General features: G+C 37.9%; 3 protein-coding genes across 3 annotated transcripts; all 3 read right to left on the minus strand.

Annotated features, from left to right (window-relative positions):
• Nucleotides 1-987: 987 nt before the first annotated feature.
• On the minus strand, nt 988-7,506 carry LOC124532165 (carotenoid isomerooxygenase-like). The gene is made up of 13 exons (XM_047106896.1): nt 7,404-7,506; nt 7,169-7,280; nt 6,954-7,100; nt 5,679-5,789; nt 5,338-5,435; nt 5,035-5,115; nt 4,761-4,841; nt 3,985-4,109; nt 3,344-3,520; nt 2,361-2,517; nt 2,042-2,103; nt 1,616-1,714; nt 988-1,173 (listed from the first exon to the last, which is right to left on the minus strand). Exons 1-13 carry the CDS (start codon nt 7,504-7,506, stop codon nt 1,000-1,002), a joined length of 1,527 nt encoding a protein of 508 aa, XP_046962852.1. The 3' UTR covers nt 988-999.
• Nucleotides 7,507-10,959: 3,453 nt separating this feature from the next.
• Nucleotides 10,960-17,587, minus strand: LOC124532164 (carotenoid isomerooxygenase-like). Its single transcript, XM_047106895.1, has 14 exons — nt 17,463-17,587; nt 17,053-17,187; nt 16,818-16,929; nt 16,603-16,749; nt 15,774-15,884; nt 15,496-15,593; nt 14,880-14,960; nt 14,345-14,425; nt 13,852-13,976; nt 13,202-13,378; nt 12,850-13,006; nt 12,583-12,644; nt 11,940-12,038; nt 10,960-11,219 (listed from the first exon to the last, which is right to left on the minus strand). The coding sequence occupies exons 2-14, from the start codon at nt 17,153-17,155 to the stop codon at nt 11,046-11,048; spliced, it is 1,527 nt and encodes a 508-aa protein (XP_046962851.1). The 5' UTR covers nt 17,156-17,187; nt 17,463-17,587; the 3' UTR covers nt 10,960-11,045.
• A 2,630-nt stretch (nt 17,588-20,217) lies between these two features.
• LOC124532167 (malate dehydrogenase-like) lies at nt 20,218-25,363 on the minus strand. Its single transcript, XM_047106897.1, has 7 exons — nt 25,039-25,363; nt 23,975-24,178; nt 23,284-23,478; nt 22,772-22,969; nt 21,805-21,937; nt 21,279-21,453; nt 20,218-20,435 (listed from the first exon to the last, which is right to left on the minus strand). Exons 1-7 carry the CDS (start codon nt 25,186-25,188, stop codon nt 20,279-20,281), a joined length of 1,212 nt encoding a protein of 403 aa, XP_046962853.1. The 5' UTR covers nt 25,189-25,363; the 3' UTR covers nt 20,218-20,278.
• Between the last annotated feature and the right edge of the window lie 1,834 nt (nt 25,364-27,197).

Below are 27,197 nucleotides of genomic sequence, written 5' to 3' on the forward strand. Positions count from 1 at the left end.
TCAACTCCTCGACTACAGTGCATATCATCTTGTGTGTTGGTTCACAGTCTGCTATCAAGTTAATCTATTTTAAGATAACTCGCTCGTGTCGTCACTATGAATGCATATTTACTTTATGCTATCCAGGTTAGAGCACTTGATTATAATCAATCTTCGACGATTACTGTGAATGAAAATAATTATAAATAAATATATAACACATACTTTTGTAACCTTCGAGAAAGACAACCTTTCCTTAAAAAGTATTAATTTTGAGTATTTTATTTTTGAAATTTTGGCTTGAAATCGATAAACTAATTAAAATAACTGGCAAAGTATTGTTAAGGCTTACTGACTAATCTTCCAATAAACTTCCATGCCCTTCTCTGGGACATGAAAGTTTAATCTTCTTTCACCTTTCAATCCTGAGGTTTTTTTTCTCTGATGGAAAGTGACAACCAACACCCATGGAAATCTGCAACACCGGGGCCTTACAAGTACGCTGCCACCCTTTAAGGAAGGTGTACACTCTTTTCTCGAAGGTTCCCAAGTCGTAGCACATCAGAAAAACCACAGGCAAAAGCTGGTTCTACACAGTTGTGCGAGGCAGAAAGTGTCTTAAAAATCGCGCAGCTGAGGATTTTTGGACATCAAGGGGTGCGGGTGACACTAAGATTTTGACGAAATGTCCGGAGGGGATTATTAGAGCTGCTCTACATTGGATACGGTCAAATAGAAGGAGCTGGTATTGGGGATGGATGAGAGCAGTATTCCATGTGGATACAAATTTGCGCCTTGTCTTAGGCGATGGACCGACGTGAAATACTGTCTTGCCTTGCTGAACACATCACATCGGGCTGTCGCTAATTTTTAATAACATAATAAAACAAAATATACTTTATATGTATGTAAAATAATGAAAATGGAAAAGTGTTTCCATGTGTTCAATAAATAATTCTATTTATTGAAAATAAAATACTATTAACTTTTCATTAAATTATAGTGCAAGCAGTCGTCGGTTCAGGGCCGGCGCGGCAGGAACCAGCCGTGCAGGCACTTGGGCGCGGGCGAGGGCGTGCGGAAGTGCGCGCGCGCGCGCTCGCGCAGGCCGCGCGCGTCCAGCAGCAGCAGGCTCACGGCGCGCGCGTCGGCGCCCGACACCAGCGCGCTCAGCACCACGCCGTCGTCCTCCGCCTGCCGACACTGCGCTTTACTACGACGACACTGATCTTAAGTGTGTGTTTTTTTTATTACTCGATCATATTTTTGGAAAGTACACACAATAGAGATATCCATACTCTTCTCAAAACAACTTATACCAAAAAACATTAATAAAAAAGATAGAAAAGATAATTTTAGTATTAAGTGTACGGTTACGGAGATAGGGACCGAAACCGCCCGCAAACTTTGTCAGGATTTTGTTGACGTTCATGAAAGTATAATGGCTATTGATTGCTATTTGATGGCTTACAAAAAAGAAATTGAGATGCATCGTTCTACACGATGGACCAGCTTAGTAGTATCTTAAATATTAAACCTTGAGTTAAACGACAGTAGTCCATCTTAATGCGCCAGCACGCATGAAGAGTGGTGGAATTGACACCGAACCCTCCTTTCCAGAGGAAAGTTACTTAACCTTAGCTTGAGGACTGGGGACAAAGACAGGTTCACTGGGGTAGCAATCCTTTTCCCACCAAGACTTCGTCTCTCCTGTCACCGTATCCACTTTGATAATCTAAAATATTTTCAAATAATCAAAGTCACTTCGCAGTTTTGTCGAGTACAATGATGATGTATGCCTAAGCAAGTTTACAAAAAGCTATAATGGCGGATGAACGAACATCTCATGCAAACTTAATGTACAATTTTATTTGAATACTTTATTGTACACCACAAATTAAACAGATTAGCCTTATCGATTATAGTAAGAACACATAAAAAATAGATGGTACAACCGGCGGTCTTATCGCTTTAAAGCGATTTCTTCCAGACAACCGAGGTGATATGGAATAGTAGCCAACAGAGAAATGGTAGGTGGTGTAAAACAACAATACAATCATACCGATCCAGGATTTTCAGCGTCGACATCCGAGCTGATAGCGTAGAAGTATCTATATGGGCGACCTGAAAATAATGAAATACGTTTTTAATAGTAATTATTAGTATCAATACTTGTAGCTGTACTTGAAAATTGACGCAGAGAAAAACATGTCTGCTCTTAATTTTGTGCTACACTTATCTGTCACGATCGACATCTGATCCTGAAGGTAAAGATTACAAGATGACATACTAATGAGTTTACTGGTCGTTGCCGTTACTTTCTGAAAATGTACTCATGACGCATATATAGACGTGCTGTTTTATTTAATGAAACCTCATACCGTTATGCAAATCGTAGTGTATTCGAGGGGTTTCGCAGCCCAGATCCGCCAGCAGCTTCGGCTCCACTCTCGTCAGCGGAGGGGCGGCCAGGCTCATCTCGAGGCGCTTGGGTCTTCCGCGAAACCATTCAGCGTAATCAGCATTACTTTGCATCGACTGAAAGTTTTATATATTTTTAATCCGCACCAAACTAGACTATAAAATAATCTCATTTTATTCAAATGTAAAAATAACAATTATATTTTCTTATGTCAATAAGATATCTATTATTGTGTTCCAATATGAAGGGTGAGTGAAATACTGCATCGGTGACCTATTGCCATCAGGTGGTTAAGTAGCCATAGTTAGCTAAACGGGCAGGAATCTCACCCGATGGAAACCACCGCCCATGGACTTCTACAATAACCAACAAAAATGGCTGCGTTGCCGGCCTTTAAGAAATGTGTGAGCTCTTTTCTTGAAGGTTCCCATCGTCGTATTGGATCGGAAAATCCATCGATCAGGCTGATTCCACGACTGGTTATGGAGGGAGCAAAAATGTCATGAAAATCGCGTTGTTGTGGATTTTCGAACATCTAGGTGGTGTGGGTGAGTGTCGAAATTTTGACAATCCATCCAAATCCAATCCAAATCCAAACCATTCTTCGGAACCCCGTGGAAAAAGCGGTAGAAGATGCAGAATGATAGAACATCCCTACAGAAAGCTAAAGGATTAAGTAAGTCGGAAAGGGTGATCGTCAATTATTTGATCCGCTCTCTTTGAATTCGGTCAAATGGTAAAAGGGGGGTACTGGGAAGCGCCTGCCCAAAGTCGAGAGCAATATTTTATGTGGCGAATTTGCGTTCAAAATTTCATGTTTTGACTCGGATTAGGTTTAAACAATATCGTATAAAGCACTCAGAACATCAAAACAATGGACAAGTACTGAGGTGGAACTGAAATATTTCGTTGGTTTCGAATCACTAGATGTATAGTACTCACTTCGATGGCGTGGATGTACATCGCGTCGATGACCTTAGCGTCCCGGTACGCGCAGACGTCCACCACGACGCGCCCGTCGCGCTCGAAGCAGTTTATTATGTGCAGGAAGAACAGCGGCTCCGTGCGGTATCGCCTTTCTTCTTTGCCGCTCTCCCGCCCCAGTAATACAATGTGAGTCTGTGAAAAAAGATTATCATTAGCTACTTGATCGATGTTAATATACATTTTCTTTATTGTTCTATGATCACTTTTTCCCACTTGTTTAACGCTATTCTGAATGCTCTGTTTCAATTAACCATTAAATTAAGTGTCATTAAAATATCTGCTATGATTAACCTTTTCGTCACAAAGATCTCAAAATTGGATTTTATAAAACCAAAGCGAGGATCACCGAATTGCCCAAGCACCGAGAATTTCCCATGTCAGTATTCATGACTCAAGCGTCCCGTTGGCCCATTAAAGCAAATTCTCCTTGAAGCTGAGGCTTTTCTAGCACCTAATCGTCGAATCGCGGAGGAGGAGCAATGGAAAAAGGATATAGATTGCAGGAAATGGAGATCAATAGGTCGTCAGTCAAAGTCAGCCGGTTGATGATGTTGTGTTTTATACTATTATGATTAGATATATCGCTTTAATCTTACCTCTTCTTCGGGATACCAGTCCAGACTCGAAGAAAGAGGCTGGTCGGTTAGCTGACTCCAAACCAGACCGACGAGAGATACTGATAGCGGTTGCTCCAATATCACAAAATATTTTTCTGTTATTCCTGCATATTTATAAAGGCTTCAAACGCTGGATTATATTAATAAGTACAACTACAAATTACAATGCATTAAAATTTGGAATAGACAAAGTCTTGCATAGTATTTTTATATACGGCGACATCTAAAAAAGCTTCTCTTTTGCTGTATTTCACAGACTGTAATGCTTCCTGCAAATATTATTGTTTCATTGGTGACTTATATGTTGTGACTGAGTGATCACCGCCGCACATAAGAATAAATGCTAGCGGAAATATATTTTAATATACCATAATTAGCCATTCCCTACATTACCTACCTTAGGATCGAAGATGTTAATCTCTTGTGCTTGTGGTTAGTACTTATTCACCCTTCAAATCGGTTCACGACAAAAGCAAGTGTGGTTATTTGTCGGAAGGACATCTGATGAGAGGATGGTACCCACACTGTCGATTAAACAGTGAAAGTTGACAGTGCACTTTCCTATTTACCCCATTTGCGGCTTCCTTCGATAACCGTAAATGGAGTGCATTGCAATGCCTATTGAGGAGTTAAATAATCTTTGATCATGCCAACGAGGTGAAAATAGGTCGAATACAAATGCAAGGCAATTTCTATCGATTACAAAGATATTTGAAAATTAATTGATTTTTACTAAGGAAATAGTGCATAATTACCGAATGTGTGCATATATGCCGGATTTATCATCCATCGCGGCTTCAGGCTGGCGACGACACGCGCCTCCGCGAACATGTCGCCTGCAAACATTTTTTACTATTATTACTATCAATCTATTAGTCTACAAGCTTTCAACTTTTATCTATCCTAATACAAAACAATTCAACTTTTAATGATTTTTTTCTGATTTCGTTTAATAGTTCTCCATGTTCCTCTGACTAATTACAGCTAATACGATACCACAGATGTAAATAGGTATAAAATTAGTCTCACCATTCTCACTAAAGGGAAATTTCGCAACAACGTGTAGCAATCGACCTCGCACGACGGACATGCCAACATTGTAAACATCACCTGAAAACGCCAAGTGGGCTTAGAGCGTAGTCCACCAAACGATATAACTACCGCTAGATTTGCCTTCTCCGCCGAAAAAAATGAATTATAAGCACAAATACGGCTCGAAAAAACTCAAACAGGTGATCGGGTTGGTACTCTTCAATTTCATTTATTATTTATGTTTCTATATATTATGTATGTACTGTTTTTTTTTTTAATAAACTATGCCTTGTCCCTTACCATTAGACATGACATGAGGATGCGAAGTGTGATGGAGAAGAGCTATACTTTCCGACAGATTTTTTCTTTCCATTGTAGCGAGCGTTAGGGGATCAATCCTGCACAGAATAATGTTTTCTAAAATAAGTGTTTATTTTAAAACATGAATAAAAAACTAGGAGCCACAAATATATACTTTTGGGGAGTAGCAGAAGTAGTAGCTGAGAAAAGGCTACCGCATCGATCCTCGACGTTTTGCCGAATATGTCGACATGACAAGTTTTTTTATGACGTTTTTCTTTACTAAATACCTTAAAGACGTAAGCTCCGAGTATCCTACTCATAGTCAACTTATACTTTACCTATGAATAACCGGTCCTTCCGTGAAGGCGTATATTTCATCTCCGAAGGGATAAACTGAAATCATTGCATTATCTGAAATGGACTCTCCCGGCTTGAACAGTGCAGCGATCCTTTGAAAAGTAAAAAGTCATAAATAAGTTTGTTGTCATTGCGACAAATGCAAAGAAATAAATACTGCGAAGTAGCAGTAGATAGCTGCCTTGCGGTTAAATTAAAAGTCCATACTAGTAACGCATCTCATAATATTTACAAAATGCCGGTGAATATTTTAGTAAATTAAAATAAAAAATAATGCTCATAAAAGCCACCGACTAACCGCCCGTGACTGTACAGGATTTTTATTGGGCATTCACATGGGTTATTAATATTAAAAAATAAACGAAAGAAATATTATAGTAACTAATTGCAGAGCTTGACTGAACTACTATTAAGGGTTTTAGTCGAACAATTTTTACAACTGCCAGAAATTGTCTTAGTATTTTGCGAACATAGTCAGTATCCTGCATGCAGTTAAACTTATTATCAAGGACTAGACCGATGTGCGCAAAAGTAGCGTTTTCTATGGCAAAGCAACAATGCAGTACAATTAGTGTGAAGACAACTTTGGTTGTAAGTTGTTATAGTGTAACGAATAATTTCTTAGTTCTGCCCGGGGACTTAAGATAAATACGTTCTTTTCGGTTCCTTTGATAATCTCCTTAGCTCTGCACTTTAGATCCGACATTTAAAAGAAGTTTCTTTTAAAACTTTTGATTGAAATTCGACCTCAGTCTTGGGACCTGTAACGCATATTTGACATCTGATTTGCTGATAAAACAACCAGAGCGGTTTCTGGCAAGATGGGGGTTCCATTTTATCAATATATTTCTCTTATTAGTGAGAAGTAAGGTAGTTTTCTTGTAGCAAACATACATACGTACCTACATTCGGTTAAAACATTGTAAAAAATCAGGTCGGTCAGTTATATTTCGGGTATTACAAGTAATTTTGGATATGACAATGGTCTTTGCTGGAATTTAACGAGTTTTATGAAAGGGGTTACATCCTTAACCTATATTTCGGTCGCGAGTTACGGTACTCGATGCAGTAATCAACATTGAATTCTATTATGAATAAAAACAACTAGTGTCCATTTTTCCACAGTTGATTATGCAATGGGCAATGATCGTCCAACCTAAAAGTACCTTTTGTAAAAATATTGAAAGTATAATATTAAAATATTATTACATTCTTACAACTGCTATTGATAAAAAAAAATACCCACTAAACACTACCTGTGGAAAATAGTGCGACAAGGATCGGGCACAGCGGCGGTGCCGAACTCGGCGACCACGATGCGGTTCGCGGCGTGGTTCCTCTTGTACGTGTTCGAGCGCAGGAAGCGGCACTGGTAGGTCACGCGGCCGTCGCGAAGGGCGAACCTGCAACGGGAGCGACCAGCTCTCAAACACAACAGTGCGCACCGCACACACACGTGACCTGCACTCACCTGTGCAGGAGAGCTGAGCTGTCGAACAGATGCTCAAACCTCATCGAGCCGACTTTGAGCGACCCGGGCCCGTTCCGCAGCAGAGTGCCTTGCAGCCACGCCGGAAATTCACCTGAAACAGCAAAACACCGTGAAACTGTAACGACACTCGAAGATAAGACACATGTGAGATGCTCAAATAGTCGCTACTCGATGCTGCAGCAGCAGTGCTCAAGCAGCCTTTGTTTATATTTACCCGTGATCAGACCATCGATGGGGTCGGTCACTTCCACCTCGCAGGATCTCAACCAGACGTTGCTGTCGCAGTTTGGGTAAAACTTCGTTTTGAATTCCGCCATTATTGTACAAACAACCTGTTTCGCGCAAGATTAGTATAAGTTATTTAAATGTTTTATTCATAAATGACAAGCAATATACTTTGAATGCACTGAATTTAAATATTCAATTAAAACAAATACTAGTACACAAATACATAAAGTAACTGAAAGTGTTATCAGCGTCGTGAAAGAGGAGCCAATCTAATTAAAACAAGAACTGCGTTGTAAAAAAACGTACAAATTCAGAGCTAATTAATTACGCCCGAGGCGGCTGTCGATGATACTGATAAGTAACAATCGATTATTATCTATTATTATTTGATCGAATTTAGATCCCCTATATCTATTTCAGTAAGTCTGTGTCTTATTTACTCGATGTACTTGAATCCTGGACTACACGTGTATATTGGACACACGCATATGTTGTACAACCTTCAACTAATCTTCATATCAATTACTGAAGGATCTAAATCTTAAACTACATATTTTTATTTACATGTGAACTAGCTGATGGGCTATCTGGGGTAAGATTTCACCACTGCCACGTATATTAGTACTGTAAGAAAAACCTACAATTTCTTATATCACCGCCACCATTCTTTTGAACTAAGATGTCGCTGACTCACTGACCGTTCAAATTGGGACACAGTATCACTTAGTATCCCTCACTCATGTCATATTCTTAATTAAATTTTTATAATTCCCAAGGTGTGCAAAATGTTGCCAATGTAAAGAATGGTTCACACAATTTACAGCGCCAGTGCCTTTGAGTAGTGCCACCACTTACCATCAAATGGCCCAAGACTGCTACTAGGTACTAACACAAACTTTATTCATTATTTATAAATATTAAGATTTGAAAGGATTTTTGTATTGTCGGGTCACAAGATAAAATTACATTTAAACCACAAGCGGTTCGAATTAATTTGTGACAAAACATACCTTACCGTACTTTTCCAACAATTAAGTTACATAAATTATTATAATTAATTAAAACCTGTTAAATTATTATTAATCCTGCTTGCAGATTAACGAACGAATGCTAACTCCACGATTTTCTATCATCTATATAATCTTTTATCGAGTATTATTATCGCTGTTTTAATCAAAGCTTTTCGACGTAAGATTTGTTGTTACAATAATTTATTTGCTGAATTATGCTACTGTAATATTATTCGAGTGAAATCACATTGATTTGAGGATTGAGAGCGACATTATTATGTCATACAGATCAGAGCAATAAATTATTTTGTTAACATGTATTTATTGTTAATATTATCGAAGTAAATAGTTTGGAACAAGAATAAAAGTGTAACTAAATGTATCATCATCTTGTCACAATCAGATATCAGATTATCGGTAGCTGCTAAAGGAGCTTGCATTAGTAGGAGACAGAAGAGGCAGCTTGGCTGGTCACGAGTTTCAGAAGACTGATGACCGTTGCAGCAGACGTGTCCCAGAATGAAGACCGCGGTTTAGCAAATCCCCAGATGGACCGACCTGAAGACTGTGGTGAGACCTTATGACTCTTTGAAAGAAACCAGCAAGGATTGTGAATGTTTGATATTATGATGTGCATTTACATTTGAACAATTACTTTTTGATGAATCACTATATTTATAGACAGATTTTAAAATACTGCATTTTAATATTTATATGTAAATACGCTATTTTACTCTTACTTCAGATAATTCACTTTTAGTCAGTACTACAGAAATTCTTGTGGTCTACATCCAGCGCTCCACTTGCTATGATCACTTCAGGCAATTAAGCTGGTTAGCCTGATTCTAATACCATTAATTAGCACATTTAGCCTTTTCCCTAAATTAATATATAATTTTACGAATAAGGATGCTTGAATCATTTAACCTGTTTGTATCAAACGATCTTTTTTTCTTGTTTTTACAAGAAAACCAAAGTAATAAAATGAAAGTTAGACTAAATTGCGCAAATTTCTTGAAGGACAACGATAAGGACAAAGTTAAAAAGAAATGCTTTATTTCTATACTTTTTTCGGAAAATTCCAACCTTAAGAAGGTTTCCTCTGAAGTTAATAAAATATCGCGTAGTACAATACAAAACTCTCGACATTTTTTTTATACGAAATACCTACGAGTACATCAAAAGGTTTAACGTTTCAACTTTTTATAAACATTCGTATATTATTTGTACATTTGTAGCCATAGACTCAATTATGATAATTGATTTTCATTGCAGCGAGATAGTCGCTACGTGTGGGTTACGTGGGTTACTCGTTATATATACGTTACATATACGTTCTCCGTCTCAATTACAGAGTATTCCCTGCCGCTCATACTGTGGGAGTAGAGTCCGGATAGACTCCTGCTGACGCTGATCAGCACCACGTTCGCAAGAAGACCGTCTTCAGTATGGGATGTTCATGCACAATAGCATGATAAACATATTACTCGGAAAAGAGAGAAACTAATGTTGGAGAGATCTTTGGCGATAATGGGCGCCATGGAAAACCCCATTATATCAATGCGGGTCGTGTAACGCCTATGTTATATCCAGGACTTACTAACATTTGAGGTAAACATTAAAACACAATGCCTAATACAATTAATAGCAAACACACAGAACGACGAGTACACTATCACATTAATCTATTATTTTAAAAAAAAACCATAAATCTTCTCTATACATACAATTATAATATTAAAACAACCGTTTTTTACTTAATCCATATGTGTGTACGTGTTGTAAACGCTGGCTGAACCCTACTAGATAGATCAAAATAATGTACTACAGAATTGTACAGCTCAAAAATGTCTACAAAAAAGTCCGCGATGGTATATGTCTATCTCTTAAAGATAACCCACAATAAACATTTTTTTGTCAATTATTTTTTACCACATTAATTCTCGTGCTAATTCTCGTAGCACTTTGAATTTAGCAGCAATCGCGTTTATTATCGAAGCTCTCTAGCGAGGGAAATAACATTACTTGGTAAATAAATAAAAATTTTAACAAAAAGAAAAAGAGACTTCGAACAAAAATATGTACTAAAATGTAATAAAAATTATTGCGTATTCAACATATATTTTTTAGAGTCCTCCTAAGTAAAATGAAGTGAAAAATATTAGACTACTTAAAAGTCATAATTATTGCTATATTTGGAGCCGGTGTTAGCCACGGCCATGCGCCTCAACAATCAAAAGAAAGTAGCTATACGAGCCCCTTGATTGAGCCCCAGTATATTATGCTATAAAAGGTAATTTGTAAAAAACATATATCTTAAAGTATATCGTATTGTTTTTTATAGATATAATATGGGGTTTTCTTGGCTGAAGGTTTTTTCATATAATACATGAACAATATAGTAAAGAAACATTGATAATTTTAGAAGTTTGCAATATTATGTCGTTAATAAACAAATTCTATAGTATATTTAGTATTACTATTGCACCCGTGCGTAGCTGGGGCGGGTCGCTAGTTTGAAATAAATAAGTATGATACAGTTGGCTAGTGCGTTTTATTAATTAAACACTTAACAATATTATCTCTACGTTTCGATGACAGTGCAAGCAGTCGTCGGTTCAGGGCCGGCGCGGCAGGAACCAGCCGTGCAGGCACTTGGGCGCGGGCGAGGGCGTGCGGAAGTGCGCGCGCGCGCGCTCGCGCAGGCCGCGCGCGTCCAGCAGCAGCAGGCTCACGGCGCGCGCGTCGGCGCCCGACACCAGCGCGCTCAGCACCACGCCGTCGTCCTCCGCCTGCCGACACTGCGCTTTACTACGACGGCACTGATCTTTGTTAAGATATACTAATTGGTGAAAAATGTATTTGTAGACAGAACACCAGAAACCTTTGTCAGGTCTGAGTCGGAGGACGCTGTACAATAATATTAGTAGTGTGTGTGTGTGTCTGTGTGTGTGTGTGTGTGTGTGTGTGTGTAATTAAAAAAATTAGAACAATACACACTTAGATTTGTGTATTTCTTATTTCTGGAAACTTTTATGTTATTTTGGAAGTGATTTTCGCAAGTAAGTTTTCAAAAGAAATATAGAAGTATTTTCAAACAAATATGTAATTGCCAAATGTTTCCTAGTCTCCTACAATGCTTCTTCAATTGTGTGGAACTTGCTTGAAGATCAAATTACTGGCGAGCAAATTGTTTAGCGTTTTCTTACACTAAAGCATCGTAAGCCAGGAGTATATTAAATTAGCGACTATATAATAGTTAAAATTGTTTTATTTTTCTTTATTTTCATAGAATAGCTAGGTCGACGGGTAAAAGGGCCCACTGATAGTTGAGTAGAGCAACCCCCGTTCTTGGCATTGTAAGAAACTTTGATCTTTGGGAACTAAGATGTTATGCCCCCTCATGCCTGTAGCTACACCGACTCACCTCTGATGAGTGATTGGTACCTACTCGTATGAACACAAAAACTCGCACAAAGCCTTACCACTAAGTGATCATGATCATTCAGTACCTTAGCCTGAGGACTGGGGATAAACACTGGTTCACTGGGGTAGCAGTCTTTGTCCCACCACGACTTCGTCTCGCCTGTCACGGTATCCACTTTAATGATCTAGAATATTAAAAAATATGAACAATATTATTTGGGTCTTGTGACAAATCATATCATGTTCGTCCGTCTCATAAAATGTATGTAACGCAATTGAGAAATCTCAATAACTATAAAAAAACGGCCGGTGATATATCATGTGATTGATGTTTAAGGTTTTTCTTCTTGTTTTAATTCACTCTTAATAAAATTAGTTTGGAATGAAAACAATTACAATATGTCTGTAGCGCAAGTGAATAAAATTAACTGAAATTCCGATATCCGATCAGCAGACATAATAATATTTATTTAAATCCAAAAATCATACGCTATTGCCATTGTGAAATAAATATTTGACCAAGATAGTGTATTTCGCGCTACATGTTCTGCGACGTACAAATGCAACTAGACTTTCGTCGGATGATACTAAATATTATGATGCTGAATATGAAAGGGAATTTGCCATCAATATGAAACTAAATGCAATGTTTGAGTTTCAAACTGAAATGAAAGCAAATCAAAACAAACACTAAATTGAGAGCCAACAGTTGTTTAACTTATGTCTTACCGATCCAGGATTTTCAGCGTCAACATCCGAACTGATGGCGTAGAAATATCTGTACGCTCGGCCTAGAAAATAATAAATACTCTGTAGTTTTAAATTACATTTAGTATCACATTTTATTCGTAGGTAAACTGGGTAAAACGACAATGAGTACTAATTTATGAAATACTTATCTTCGGAATAATTTGTGGCGAGCCAATTTGCATGAGGTTAGTATTACTTTCAATTATGATTATGAATGCACAAATTTAATCTGATGAAACCTTATACCGTTATGCAAATCGTAGTGTATTCGAGGGGTTTCGCAGCCCAGATCCGCCAGCAGCTTCGGCTCCACTCTCGTCAGCGGAGGGGCGGCCAGGCTCATCTCGAGGCGCTTGGGTCTTCCGCGAAACCATTCAGCGTAATCAGCATTACTTTGCATCGACTGAAAGTTTCATATAATTTGAATTATTTTAAATTTACGATTGGGACCTATACTATTGGAGATATTACAAGAAATTAAATAATAAGTTAATGTATTAAAATAATACTTTACGTGTTAACCAACATAATAATAATAAATAGTATGGAGTAATCTTCAGAATAATTTGTAGGTAGGTTGTCTTGCTTATGTACTGACTTCGATGGCGTGAATGTACATCGCGTCGATGACCTTAGCGTCCCTGTACGCGCAGACGTCCACCACGACGCGCCCGTCGCGCTCGAAACAGTTTATTATGTGCAGGAAGAACAGCGGCTCCGTGCGGTATCGCCTTTCTTCTTTGCCGCTTTCCCGCCCCAGTAATACAATGTGAGTCTGTGAAAAAAGATTATTATTAGCTACTTGATCGATGTTAACATACATTGACCCTTGGTGGTAGGGCTTTGTGCAAGCCCGTCTGGGTAGGTACCACCCACTCATCAGTTATTCTACCACCAAATAACAGTACTCAGTATTGTTGTGTTCCGGTTTGAAGGGTGAGTGAGCCAGTGTAACAATAGGCATAAGGGACATAATATCTCAGTTCTTAAGGTTAGTGGCACATTGACGATGTAAGGAATAGTTAATATTTCTTACAATATCATTTGTCATATGCTCGTCCGCCAACCTATACCATAAAAAAACCCCATAAGCTCCAACCTCGATCTTTCGGAGATTTCCCAGCAACAAAAATGGGCGGCTCTAGTCAACTCTACTGACTTCATAAAAACAAACCTCACCATGTTTAAGATTGTTTAGATCAGCTGGCGGCAAAACGTCCATGTATATTTAGGTCGTGTTATTCTCACCTCACGTTCCGGGTACCAGTGCAGACTCGAGGAGAGAGGCTGGTTCGTTAATTGTCCCTTCACTACACCGACGAGAGACAACGACAGCGGCTGCTCCAGTATCACGAAGTAATTCTCCGTGACTCCTAATAAGTACGCTATTAGGGCTTAATTGCTTAGATATAACTTGTACGAATATTTATATATAATTATTAGTCATGAACAATTATTTAGGAAGTATACTTTCGCATGAGAGTATACTTCGCTTATAGTCCTCATAACGACTTTGATAAATTAAAAAGTATCATCCTGTTCATATCGCTGAGCTCACGTCGAAGCTTTACAATATATATAGTAAAATAAAGATGAACGTAAAGCGTGAACTTTTAGCGTTATCGAGCTTAAACTAGATTCGACTTTTATTTTAGTATACTTTACCGCGTACACTTAATGAAGGTAGTCGCTTTAGACATGACACAGACTGTGTTTTGTTGCATACGGTGTGTATACTTACCGAATGTGTGCATGTACGCCGGATTCATTGACATACGCGGCTTCAAGCTGGCGACGATATGCGCTTCCGCGAACATATTCCCTAGAACCGTTATAAATAATCCGATTCAGAATATTATACTATATATATATATATATATATATATATATATATATATATATATATATATATATATATATATATATATAGTATAATAAAACACGACAAAGAAACAGTGATTAAAGAATCTCACTCAGTTAATCAAATCAAAAATAAACATTCAAATAGAAAAATATATAAAAAAGTATCAAACATCCTATGACAGTTTATTAAAATTTTACTGGGGGTCATTTGGAAGACATTATCTGAGAAGAACCGACGGTAGAAATCGGAGTAGAATTATATTTTCTTAATTCTTAAGATTGAAATGAATTGGGTGCTCAGATTCTCTAATTAAATGTTTACCGTCTTCGTTCTAGAAATCATCCAAAGCTGCCACTCAATAAAACAAAACAATCCTATAGATTATATTCACTAATTATATTAATTATCTCACCTTTTTCAGTAAAAGGAAATTTGACAACCACGTGTCGTAGTCGACCTCGCACGACAGACATACCGACATTATAAACATCACCTGTAATCGTTCATTAACTATTTTAATTAGATACTAATAACTAGAAACAGCCTGCATCCGATCTATGGCAAAGCTTATTTGACGACCTCCGTGGTCGAGTAGTGTGTACACCGGTTTTCATGGGGACGCCACTCCGATGTCCCAGGTTCGATTCCCGGCCGAGTCAATATAGAAAATTCATTTTTTTTCTGTGTTGGCTTTTGGGTTTGGGTGTTTGTGGTAGCGTCGATACTTCTGATTTTCCATAACACAAGTGCTTTAGCTACTTACATTTGATTGGGATCAGAGTAATGTATGTGGTGTTATCCAATATTTAATAGTATACAATTGTTGTAATTATGATCGCTACAAACAAAAATATATTAAATATATATTATTCTTTTGAGAACATTAGGGCACAGTCCACCACACAGGTAACTACCAGATATCGCTTCATCGCAGAGAACAAACTGAATTATAAATAAAACGACAACATATCAAAACTCATTAATTTGGACTTTTCCATAAACTTGAATTAATGCATTGTGTGCCTTACCGTTGCCCATGACGTGAGGGTGGGAAGTGTGGTTGACGAGGGCGACACTTTCCATTAGATTTTTCCTTTCCATTGTTTCGAGTGTTACAGGATCAATCCTGCGTGGGATAAATTTCCTCTTGAACAGTATGATAATTTATTTTTAACAATAAAAACAACTAATCTACTTTTTCAGGCCATAAATTTTGGCAAGCTTTCTTAGGATGTTTTTCTCCAAAAAAATACCTCCTACAGACGTAAGCTCCGAGTATCCTGCTCATAGTCAACTTATACTTTACCTATGAATGACCGGTCCTTCCGTGAAGGCGTAAATTTCGTCTCCGAAGGGATAAAGTGAAATCATTGCATTATCTGAAATTGACTCTCCTGGCTTGAACAGTGCAGCGATCCTATGAAATAAAAAACAATCGTTTAAATAATATTTTAATTAGAAATAATTTTAGTAATTGTTTTGTTTAGATTATTAGAGAACAAGAATATAGAACATGCCAAGAAGCTTTAGATGTAACTTCCTCAAAAAGAGAAGAAAACGCTACGAGAACCCAGGTCAGTGATCGAAACATTCAGCTGCAACTGTTCTCTCGCCAGAGCTGAACTATCTGTAGAAACCAAACGAGTGACACTAAAAGCAGAGCGAACTGTCCTTGTCCACAGTCCAAGACGTATAGCCCGTGATGTCTTTCATAGATCCCCTACGAGAGAAAGTAGCAAAGCAACGTAACGTTGAAGTATAAACTATTGGGTCACTCCTATTTTGCAGGTGAAACAAGTAAAACGAAAGAAAATTCTCTTCTCACTAAGGAAGTAGTAAAAAACTTTCTTTCCTTTTTAAATTTGTAGATAATTAATGCGTACTATCGAGCGTACCATGGCTCTATGTGAACTTGAAGTCTATCGTAGAAGTTTTAGTTCAAAGATTCCGCCGGTAGTCAATGATGCCGATTGCTGGCATTTAACTGGACGGTATGCCGATACGTAAAAAATAAATAAATAAAGGAATATGAATGATACACATATGGCTTGTTAAAACGTTAAATTACTCGATTAGACAGCAATAATTGTAAAAGTTTGCGATTTTTATTCAGTAAAATAGAAACAAAACACTACCTGTGGAAAATAGTGCGACAAGGATCGGGCACAGCGGCGGTGCCGAACTCGGCGACCACGATGCGGTTGGCGGCGTGGTTCCTCTTGTACGTGTTCGAGCGCAGGAAGCGGCACTGGTAGGTCACGCGGCCGTCGCGAATGGCGAACCTGCAACGGGAGCGACCAGCTCTCAAACACAACAGTGCGGACCGCACACACACGTAACCTGCACTCACCTGTGCAGGAGAGCTGAGCTGTCGAACAGATGCTCAAACCTCATCGAGCCGACTTTGAGCGACCCGGGCCCGTTCCGCAGCAGAGTGCCTTGCAGCCACGCCGGAAATTCACCTGAAACAGCAAAACACGGTGAAACTGTAACGACACTCGAAGATGAGACACGTGTGAGATGCTCAAATAATCGCTACTCGATACTGCAGCAGCAGCGCTCAAGCAGCCTTTGTTTATATTTACCCGTGATCAGTCCGTCGAGCGGGTCGGTCACTTCCACCTCGCAGGATCTCAACCAGACGTTGCTGTCGCAGTTTGGGTAAAACTTCGTTTTGCATTCGACCATTTTGTGACGATTTTATTTAAATTACCATTACACTGCAAACACATATTATTTTATTACATTTTATGATTTTCGGAAAACACGTTTTAAAAACATGATAATTCGAAGTGTTCTCTGGGTTTCTATTCTGAGTTTAGCAATATAAAATTTCACAAAATAAACATTGAAATTAAGATGAAAATGAACTGAATAATTCAAAAAGTCGTTACGTAGAAAAAAAACTAAAACTTTACACCACACATCACTTGCTAATATTAAAAAGATTAATAAGCAAAAGTTAAATAAATTCGTCCACGCGACATTTACTCGCCTTAGATTAAGACAATTCCGAATAGCACATACATTGTCAAATCCTTTTTATATTTCCAAATTACGGTTCATGGTTGAATATATTTCAGACTTCTAAACATGTGAACAGCGCAAATTCGACTGAAATAAGAGACTTCAGGGGCTACGAACATCACCCCCACGACCTTCAACGAGGCTAAACTTCACGTCCAAATGTGAGCGGGCATGTCGCTTGCGATCCAATGTTGGAGCGAATTTGTTTGAAGCGATTTAATGGAGCTGTAACTGCGTGCACTTTAAGGGTGTAAAGTGAAGAATACATCTTATATATTTTCGTTTATATTTAATTTGACACATGACAGGTCGATAGGACTTTCAATAAGTAAGTGTAATGCTTTTAATTGAATAAAGGAATTTGAGTTTGCAAAGAGCCCCACCAAAAACAGGAGTCAGAAGATATGTTAATGTTTATTGTAAAATTAAATGCACTAAGGTATATTGACTTGAAGTCGAACGCGTCACTAAAATAACAATTTGCAAAGATTTTCCCATAATAAAGTTTAACTAATCTCTACGATATAAGGTATGCGAGCCCCGCTCCCACTGGCGCTGCGCCCTCGCTAAACTCGTGTCTTGTGTCGATTAAACACGTGCATAGAAATTGTATTTTCCATGTTGTTTATAAACAAAAATGTCCATCAGATATATTGCAAATTCACCGATGGAAAATATTAACCGATTAAATAAATTCATGGTTTTTCAATCTCATATTAAATGTTTTAACATTTAGTTAAAAAAGAGTAACTTCTGCGTCTCTTATGGGTTCTACTCGGTAGAATCTACTTTCCGAACCGGTGGTAGCTTCACTTAATTGTAAAATGACGATTCAAAAGTGCTTGTAACAGCCTACTTGAAAAAAGTTTATTTTGATTTGATTTAATGTATTAATTTTTTAATTCTTGACTTTACTTTGTAATTCGTTTCGGTTTATTTACTATAATGTAATTGAAGTGTCACAAATATTATAAATAGTATTTTTCTAAATATGCTTTCAAACAAATAACCTGATGTCTCAGAACAATTTACCTAAAATGCGCACTCGCGTAGAAGAAATTTGAAAAGGTTACATTACATACCCATTGCTCGAAGTTTACGTCATTGCGGTGAACTTTATTAATTGACAACAGCCATTGCGAATTATTATCTCATTAATCTACTATTAGTCCATTAAGTCAAGGTTTCATATTTATCCTAGACAGGGTTACCTGCCGCCTGGGGTCCCAGGACACATCCTTAACAAATCTTAAGATAGTTCGATAATTCTGTCAATTATTTCAGTTTGTACAATTTCTACGAACACATTGTGGATACCTGTGCTGCATTGTAATTATTTTAGAGTTTAATAAAAAAACCTCATAATATAATAGTATGACGTAACTACTGTATCGCTTCCTATTTCTCAATGTCAATTACATAGTAACCTTTTATTAGTATATTAATATTTTTTAATTTTCCTTGATGATTTTCTAAACATTAAGGGAGACAATATTATTTTCGTTTCGTCGATACTTTTGTACGCTGCAGTCCCCACCGAGCTTTCAAACACTTGAAATAATTTTGCTCGTAAGAGTAATCCAATGGTTCGGACATGAAATTATTTGGGTAGTTTTTGTGGTCAAGCGATTATTACATATTTATCAATTGGGTACCAATGATGACCATTGAATATATAATGTAAAAACTAATAGTTTTCGTATTATATAACGACACATATAATAGTATCTCATATCATTTGTAAAATACAAACACATTTTCTCGTAATTTCCTCAGCTTTATTATGAAAATTCAACTAACTCAGAAGCTAATAATTGCTTTAGTACCGCTCTTAACATACCTGTCATGAGCATCTGTGGGCATGCCACCAGTAAAGCAGTAAATATTTTGAATTAAATAATCGGAAAGCAAAAATATTTCACTTACAATTATTAAAATGACGCGACAAATATAAAACCAAAAATAAACCTATAATAGTAAACTCCTCCATTGTTTAAATCGATGTTCCAAGTATTGCATGCTCCTGACATTGGCGCGAGGAAGGGCGGGAGCACCGCGTGGCACAAGCCGCTAGCAGTAGCGTTAGGCGTTATTCCGACATGTCCAGTCATGAATATACAAAATTCTCATCAGTTCCTTCAAAGAAGATGTATGATATTATTCGAATAACATTGTATCTTCGACGGAAAGAAAATCAGACTTTAGGTTACAAACTATTTTTAGAGGAATGTTTATTCTTTCAGATTGATTAAAATCTACGAACGAATAAAAATTTACTAAAGTAGGTTCGCTTAACATGAACTATTCGTTCGAGTTAAATAGAATTATTAAAACGCCGACCGCTCAATACCTGAGGAGACGTAATCCGTTGAGGATAATCCAGGCGCAGTAACCAGCGCGTCCTCCGACGAGCGGCGGGCAAGGTCGGCGGGCAAGTTCAATATGCACGAATCAAACCCACGTACGTACAGGTACTGGCTTCCACTCAAACTACGGAATCCTTTACTTTACAACATTATTACGTTAAGTTCGTTTAAACAACGTTCTTCTAATTATTAAGTCTGGTGTTTGAGATAATTGAAAGACTGTTATTATGGATAAAAGTCCTTACACTTTACTCATTTTTGTAAAGAAATAAATTTACGAATTTTAGTACAACGCTTAACGACGTCTTTGTGTTAAAATAAAAGTCTATACCTAGTAATAAATATGTTTATTGGCACAGATCTTATGAACAGAACAGATTTTATAAACAAGATAATTGCTCATTGGTGACGTGTGTATTCATTTATTTTTTCGTCTTTTCTCGCTTTCATAGCAGGGCCTGCAGGTTTGGCACGGGGGACACACACAGCACGGACAGATCTTATCCGGATGGAGGCAGTACTCCTCGCCGATGGCGTGGCATCGACCGAGGTTCAACATGTCTTCCAGATCACACCTGTAATTGTCAACATGGAACTATTAAGGGAATCAAAGTATTTGTGCGAATTTCCCATAAATTATAGTGTACAATACACGACCCTTTTAGCTGTTGGAGAGTTTCCTACTTTCAGTTACAGATATTGTTCTATTTGTTAAACGATAAATACCTACCTTAAGTATAAGGTATAGTAATACTAGTATAGTAATACTAGCGACCCGCACCGGCTTCGAACAGGTGACATAGTAAAATTGCACAACTTAAGCGCAAAAATATTAAAGACATCACTTTAAAACTTCTAAAATTACTTAGCAGTGTTTTTATATTATATTGGGCATGTATTGTACATATAAACCTTCCCCTTGAATCACTATCTATTAAAAAAGAAGCATCAAAATCCGATGCGTAGTTTTGAAGATTAAAACATACATAGGGACACAGGGCCAGAGCAAGCGACTTTGTTTTATACTATGTAGTGACAACAGACAATCGGCGATTTGACGTGTTTTATAAATTATTATCAAAACCGTAATTTTATCGACTAAAGTCGATGGTCTTGTCAAAGCCAAGGTTCTCGTGACCTTCCAGTATGATATGAATCGATAAAGTCGATGCGCCGCGGACTGTAAGGTGTTACAACTTTTTAGTACTTAAGGACGTGAGTTCAAGTGTGTCAGTAAATTATATATTTACAAAGTATCTTAGGCGCGACAGATAACGGTGCGTCACGTCTGCAGATTTTAAGTTAACCTCAGCAGGTCAAATTACATGTCAACCTTTAATACAAACTCAAGGCAGATGAAACCGCAGAGCACGCCTTGTAAGTTACAATTTGTAATATCCATCAGCGGAGACATTTACTTGCTATCTTCTAATATTCTTGTTTCGGTTTCATTGAGGTTGGGCACCGCGTACTCCACCACGCCGCCCTTGCTGATGGTGACGGGCGTGGCACAGATACTCATGTTGTAACACTTGTCCGGGTGGGCCTGTTCGACGAGCGCGCTGTCTATGAACGTCGGTTTTTCAAACAAGCCTGTACGAGAAACCCTTGAATGTTTTCAATGTAAATACAGATGTACGTGTAGTATTTAAGCGAGCGTTGCGTCATAGAGCTATTCCAAGGAGACTTAACACGGCAGGACAAACGACAGGGGGTGTCACGCAGGGCCTAACGCCCTCCCTGACGGCTCATGGGCAGTAGTAAGGTCAACTTCACCTTTCGTCATTGATATTGCAAGAGGTACTATCCACTCCTCAGAGCAGTGATCTAACACTCATAACAATATCAATACAGCTTACATATGGAATGAATTATATCGACTTTCGGTTTAAAATGTTTCACAACACTTTCTTAGATGAATCGCAAGAGGAAGCAAAAACAAACCATTCATTATATTGATAACGAATCTGGCCGTTGAAAATCCCAACGACAAATGTCCCTGTTCGTTATTGCACTTAACCTTGCAGATGATGTCGTCCGCCTCTCGCACCAACCTCGTCAGGCAATCTACCTGAGTCTGAATGTGAAAAATTAGTTAAAAAATCTGCCTACTATAAACTACAAATTAATGTTTCTTTTTATCGAAAACGCAATAATGATATCGAACATAACAAACACGCTTTTGACCGGGTCGGATTGAAAAGAACAGCAAGATATTCCATAACTCGTTTTTCATGAAATACATTGCAACCCAATCAAGAACCGCTTAAATGAATACGCTCTTCATTATCTCATTACGGCCCAAAGGCCGCCCGTCATCGAGTTCCTATCCAATTAATTTCATTGCCAAGGCATGTAATGATTGACATTGAATTTCGACGCCGAGCGGCCCGCTGGGGAAACCACTTCGTTGACCCTTACTTCCTTCTACCCTAAACAGTAATTCACTTAAGGTTCATAAATATGGAATTTATCAATAAGCCATTTGATCGCTCACTCGCTTTATAAAAATTAAATATACCATAACTATGTAGTAGTCGCAGGCGGCTTTGCTCGCGTTTTAGGGTGTCGTTTGTTAGGCAAAAAAGTAGCCTTTGTCATTTCTTGAAGTTTAAGTTAGCTTTATACCAAATTTCATCAAATTAGGTTCAGCGGCTTGGTCGTGACGGCATAAAAACAGACAGAGTTACTTTTACATTTATAATATAATTTCAATTGTAGAGATATTTAATGAGATAAAAATGTATTTTGTCCGTATCAAATTGGATTATTTGTCTAGTATATTCCCTTTAGCACAAATTATATTACCAAGAAGTAATTTTTTATTGCATATTAATTCAAATTCTATGTTAACTGTCGCGATGTATGTATAATATTTGAAAGAGTTGTAACAGACAAGTGTAAACATAACCTGGGGAAAGTTTCCAGCTTTAGCAGCTGAGAACACGGGCACCCTCGTGCACCGTCCCGTGCCGCATACGACAGGGGTGTGAGACTTCGAGGGGTCGGATCCCGTGATGGAGCAGAACAGCTGGTTTGCCCGCATCGAGTTGATTGCGTTCACGCCGAGGACTTTGCGTCTATCGTAGGTGCGTGCCAACTGTAAGGTCTGAAATACATGACGCCTGCACATGTGACATTCATTCTCCTGCCCTCATCCCAATTCTACTCGGAGTCGGTGCTGCACATCTTTGCCTTCCATACCTCTTTTTCGGACGTCATCTCACAAGCAACATTCTTTCTAACCATATCTTCTTTCACACAATCCATCCATCGTTTCTTTGGTCGTCCTCTCCAACGCCTCTAAACCTATGTTTTACCCTGTACCGATATTGAATATAACTCACGGGATTCTACTATGGATGGGCTGTCTCGTTTTATAATTTGATAACATATGAGTTACAAACGTAATTAATTACTAACGTGGATGCAAAGCGCGAAGTTGCAATCCACCGGCGGAGTCTGTATGGCGATGACAGCTTGGGGGCAGAACTGCGCGCAGGCGATGCTGACCGTGCGAACGAGCTGCATGTTTTCGAAGAACAGCTCCCTGTCGGTGATGTCGCAGCAAGGAGGCAGCACGTAGCGCCCGCCGCAGATGAGAACTACGTCTGCGTCCTTTGAAACGGCACGAGGCGTACCGTGGCTTATAATATAATACTTTATGATAACAAACGGCGTGTATATATCCCATTGCTGAACTAAGCCTACATCTTCTTAGAGGAAATGGTTTCTCCTCCAATGAGGAACGATAGATTGACAGGTAGAGTATTTTATGATAGGATAGTATATGTGGGAGATTTTTATTAGACAAAACATATCGATACTTTCAGTCAAAAAAAGCAATAAAAACATAAAGTTTTTAGTTTAGTTTTAAGTTTTTTTTTTATGCATATTTTATTTAGACACGCATTATGCATATGAAATGTATTCGTCCAGCTGCGGCCATGTCGGCTCTTATAATGATTTTATTAACAATTATTATTACCTAACACTTTCTTATATTGAAAATTGAAAACATTTATCAATCTGTACGTATCTATAGTACAGGCGTACCATGAGTAATTTTCCCTAGATAATAATAAAAAAAATGTCACCAAAGTCTTAGCATTACATAAAGAGCATTTCGTAAATAGACTCTTCCTTGGTAGGCCTCCACTTCCGTGGTCGTGTCCATGTGCGCCAGGTCGGTGGCCACGCCCAGCACCTTGTTCTCGGGCTCGTCGTCGTACAAAGCTAGAATCTTGATGACCTTTTGTTGTTTGAGAAAGAGTGAGGCGATGCGTCCGACGTCGCTGCCGGCGCCTACTACTGTCACCTGTCCGAGTCGTAAGCGGTGCGGTTGATTAATTATTTATTTATATACTTTGTCGTACATAAGAAGGTAACTTATAATCTTATCGAATTGAAATCTTCGAGTCGCTGTATAATTATTCATTATGGTAAAATTTCACTCAGCAAATGTAGATTATCTCACGATGCTTTCCCCCCACTTAGTTTAAATTAAATTAATACATCTGAATCAGCTTTATCTACATTACAACTTTTGTGAGTTGGCTGTCTGGTCGTTTGGTCTATTTTACAATAAACTTACCACCATTATCATCGCCACATCTCGATTTGTTCGAAGACGTCGCTCAGAGAGCGTTGCGGCCACTTTTTATTCATATATTATTTCAAACTCAAATTACTTTATTCAACGTAGAAGCATTACACTTTCTTTGGTCAAATTAAACACTATCACCGCTTTTAAAAAAGGAACACCCTGACCTAAGAAGAAAAACTCAGCGGGACTTTTTTTGTCAAATTAATTAGATACATATTGTATTCATACACATACATATTGTGTAAATAGAAACAGCCATGAGGCGATCGTTTCATTCCCAAGGTCTGCTATCAAACATGAACTCACTAATTGTGTAGTACCTAACCTTTCGCAAACAAGCGTCCCTTAAAATTTTTTTTAACCCGGCTTCGCACGGGTATAATGATATGACATCACAGTGAAAACTTCTAAAATTATCAGTGTTTCTTAACTATATCGTCCATGTATCATATACAAAAACCTTCTTCTCGAATCACTCTATCTGTTTGAAAAAACCGCATCAATATCCGTTGTATATTTAAGCAAACACAAGGATATAGGGACAGAGAAAGCAACTTTATTTCCCCACAAACCTTTCTCGGTGGAAACCTCGGCACCGGGCAGAACTTCTCGCAGTCCCGTTCCATCTGCGCTAACACCTCCGACATCACGTAGTTTTGGTACGCGGCTCGGGGCACCACTTGGCAGTTCGGACGGATCTTACTTAATATTTGACGGAACATGGTTGTATTTATTGCTATTTCGTACGGTGAGAAATGATTTTACTGAATATTTTTTTGGTTTTATTTATGCTGCATTTTTAGACAAACATTTTGTTGATTGGATTTGACAAGTTATGCCAAAAACGTGTTACGTCTTTTCGTGAAATAACATCGTAGCGAATATATTCTCTTTGACTAAGAAGTATAAATTTAAATCCTATACAGAAGGCTCTTCTTGTTACGACCTCCTTAAACAGCTAACTGTCAAAACTAAGGGTTTAATAAAATTGGGCAATTTTTAAATGCATATGATGGAGCTTATAAAATCCCAAACTTCAAAAACAACAACAATAACAGCCTGTAAATATCCCATTGTTGCGCCTCCGCCGCGCGCCAATGCCTCCTCACCTTAGAGAAAAAGGTATGGATCATATTCCACCACGCTCTTCCAATGCGGGTTGGTGGAATTCACATGTGGCAGAATTTCTATGATTCTATTCTTCCTCACGATATTGTCCTTCACCGCCGAGCACGAGATGAATTATAAGCATAAATTAAGCATATGAAAATTCAGTGGTGCTTGCCTGAGTTTGAACACTCAAACATCGGTTAAGATGCACGCCTTCCAACCACTGGCCATCTCGGCTCACAAACTTCAATTGACTTTTAATTGTTTTAAGTGATCATACTTTAAAGACATTTTTTGGCTTCCAGTTTATTTTAGGGAAATATAAAATAAAAAAGACCAAGAGAACAGACATCAAATTTAATAGATAAGTTTCACCTATATAATAATATATTCATAACATTCATATTGATTATTATATTGTCTACCCATATACAGGCATACTTGATCGTGTGTACAACAACACAGGAATTAAAAATGACTAGAACTATTCAGTGTGAGAGCCGCCTACACTTCTCTTCTCGACGTAAATCGACTCGGGCGAATAACGTCGGCGCAAGTACGCAGCAACCGCCATAGTGGAATTCAATGAAAGTGGCAATGTGTGTGTGCTAAGTGATAATTTATAATCTCTGGTAGCGGCCTTCTGTTATCTAGAATTGTTTATTCCTCTCTCTCTCTCTCTTTCTGTTAAACATGTTTTGTGTACGTGTGCGTTTCTCTGTGTTAGTTTGTGCCTTATTGTGCGTGTTCGTTTACGTGTTCGTATCTGTATGCAGGGTGTGTATGTGTGTAGGTGTCTCCCTGTGTGTGTGTATATATGAGATTCTTTAATCATTTATTGATTATTAAAAACCCGTTGCTATTCGCACTTGCGACCACATTATTCGTCTTTGATTATTTAGATCGCATACTGCAACGAATTTCGCGCAGTTAACAACAATGACCTTAATAAGTACAGTTTTAAATGTTAATATGGCAGTTAATAAACAAATACCACTTATTACAGAAACATTATCATTTTATTTTATATTGAAAATAATGTAATACTTAAGTTTTAAACCTTCATAATTATAAATGACATTAATGAAAAAATAAATCGATCTGAATGATTTTAATTTATTTTGACAAAGTTTACATGCTTAAGAAACATATGTACATGCATATTGCATAATAAATTTTCGGGTAAATATAAAATCTATTTGACACAATGTTTAAAACAAATCGAAATCAACAAAAACAACGATAATCTATGAAATGATAACAAACGTAAATCACAATACAAACACACGGATGTAAATGCTATGATATCTCAATAAATACTCTATTACCGGAGAAACGCGACACTAAATAAATATATAACATGAGGGGTGCGTCTCATTGCTGAAAACATTTCATAATCTGCTATTGTAGAACACATTATTGTAATTCCCTCTAGGGACTTCATTGTAAATAAGCTTTCTTGAAGTCGCAGTCGCGGACGACGCATCTGCAGTTTCCAATATCACAGGACAACGTCCCCGAGTATCAATGAGTTATTTGTGCCAACTGACTGCTGTTTTTGTATATTAAATTAAGATGAAAATAATTCTCTCTGAAATATGAAAGTTACCTCGACTCTGTT

Source organism: Vanessa cardui, chromosome 8 (assembly GCF_905220365.1).
Source record: "Vanessa cardui chromosome 8, ilVanCard2.1, whole genome shotgun sequence".
Lineage (NCBI taxonomy): Eukaryota > Metazoa > Arthropoda > Insecta > Lepidoptera > Nymphalidae > Vanessa > Vanessa cardui.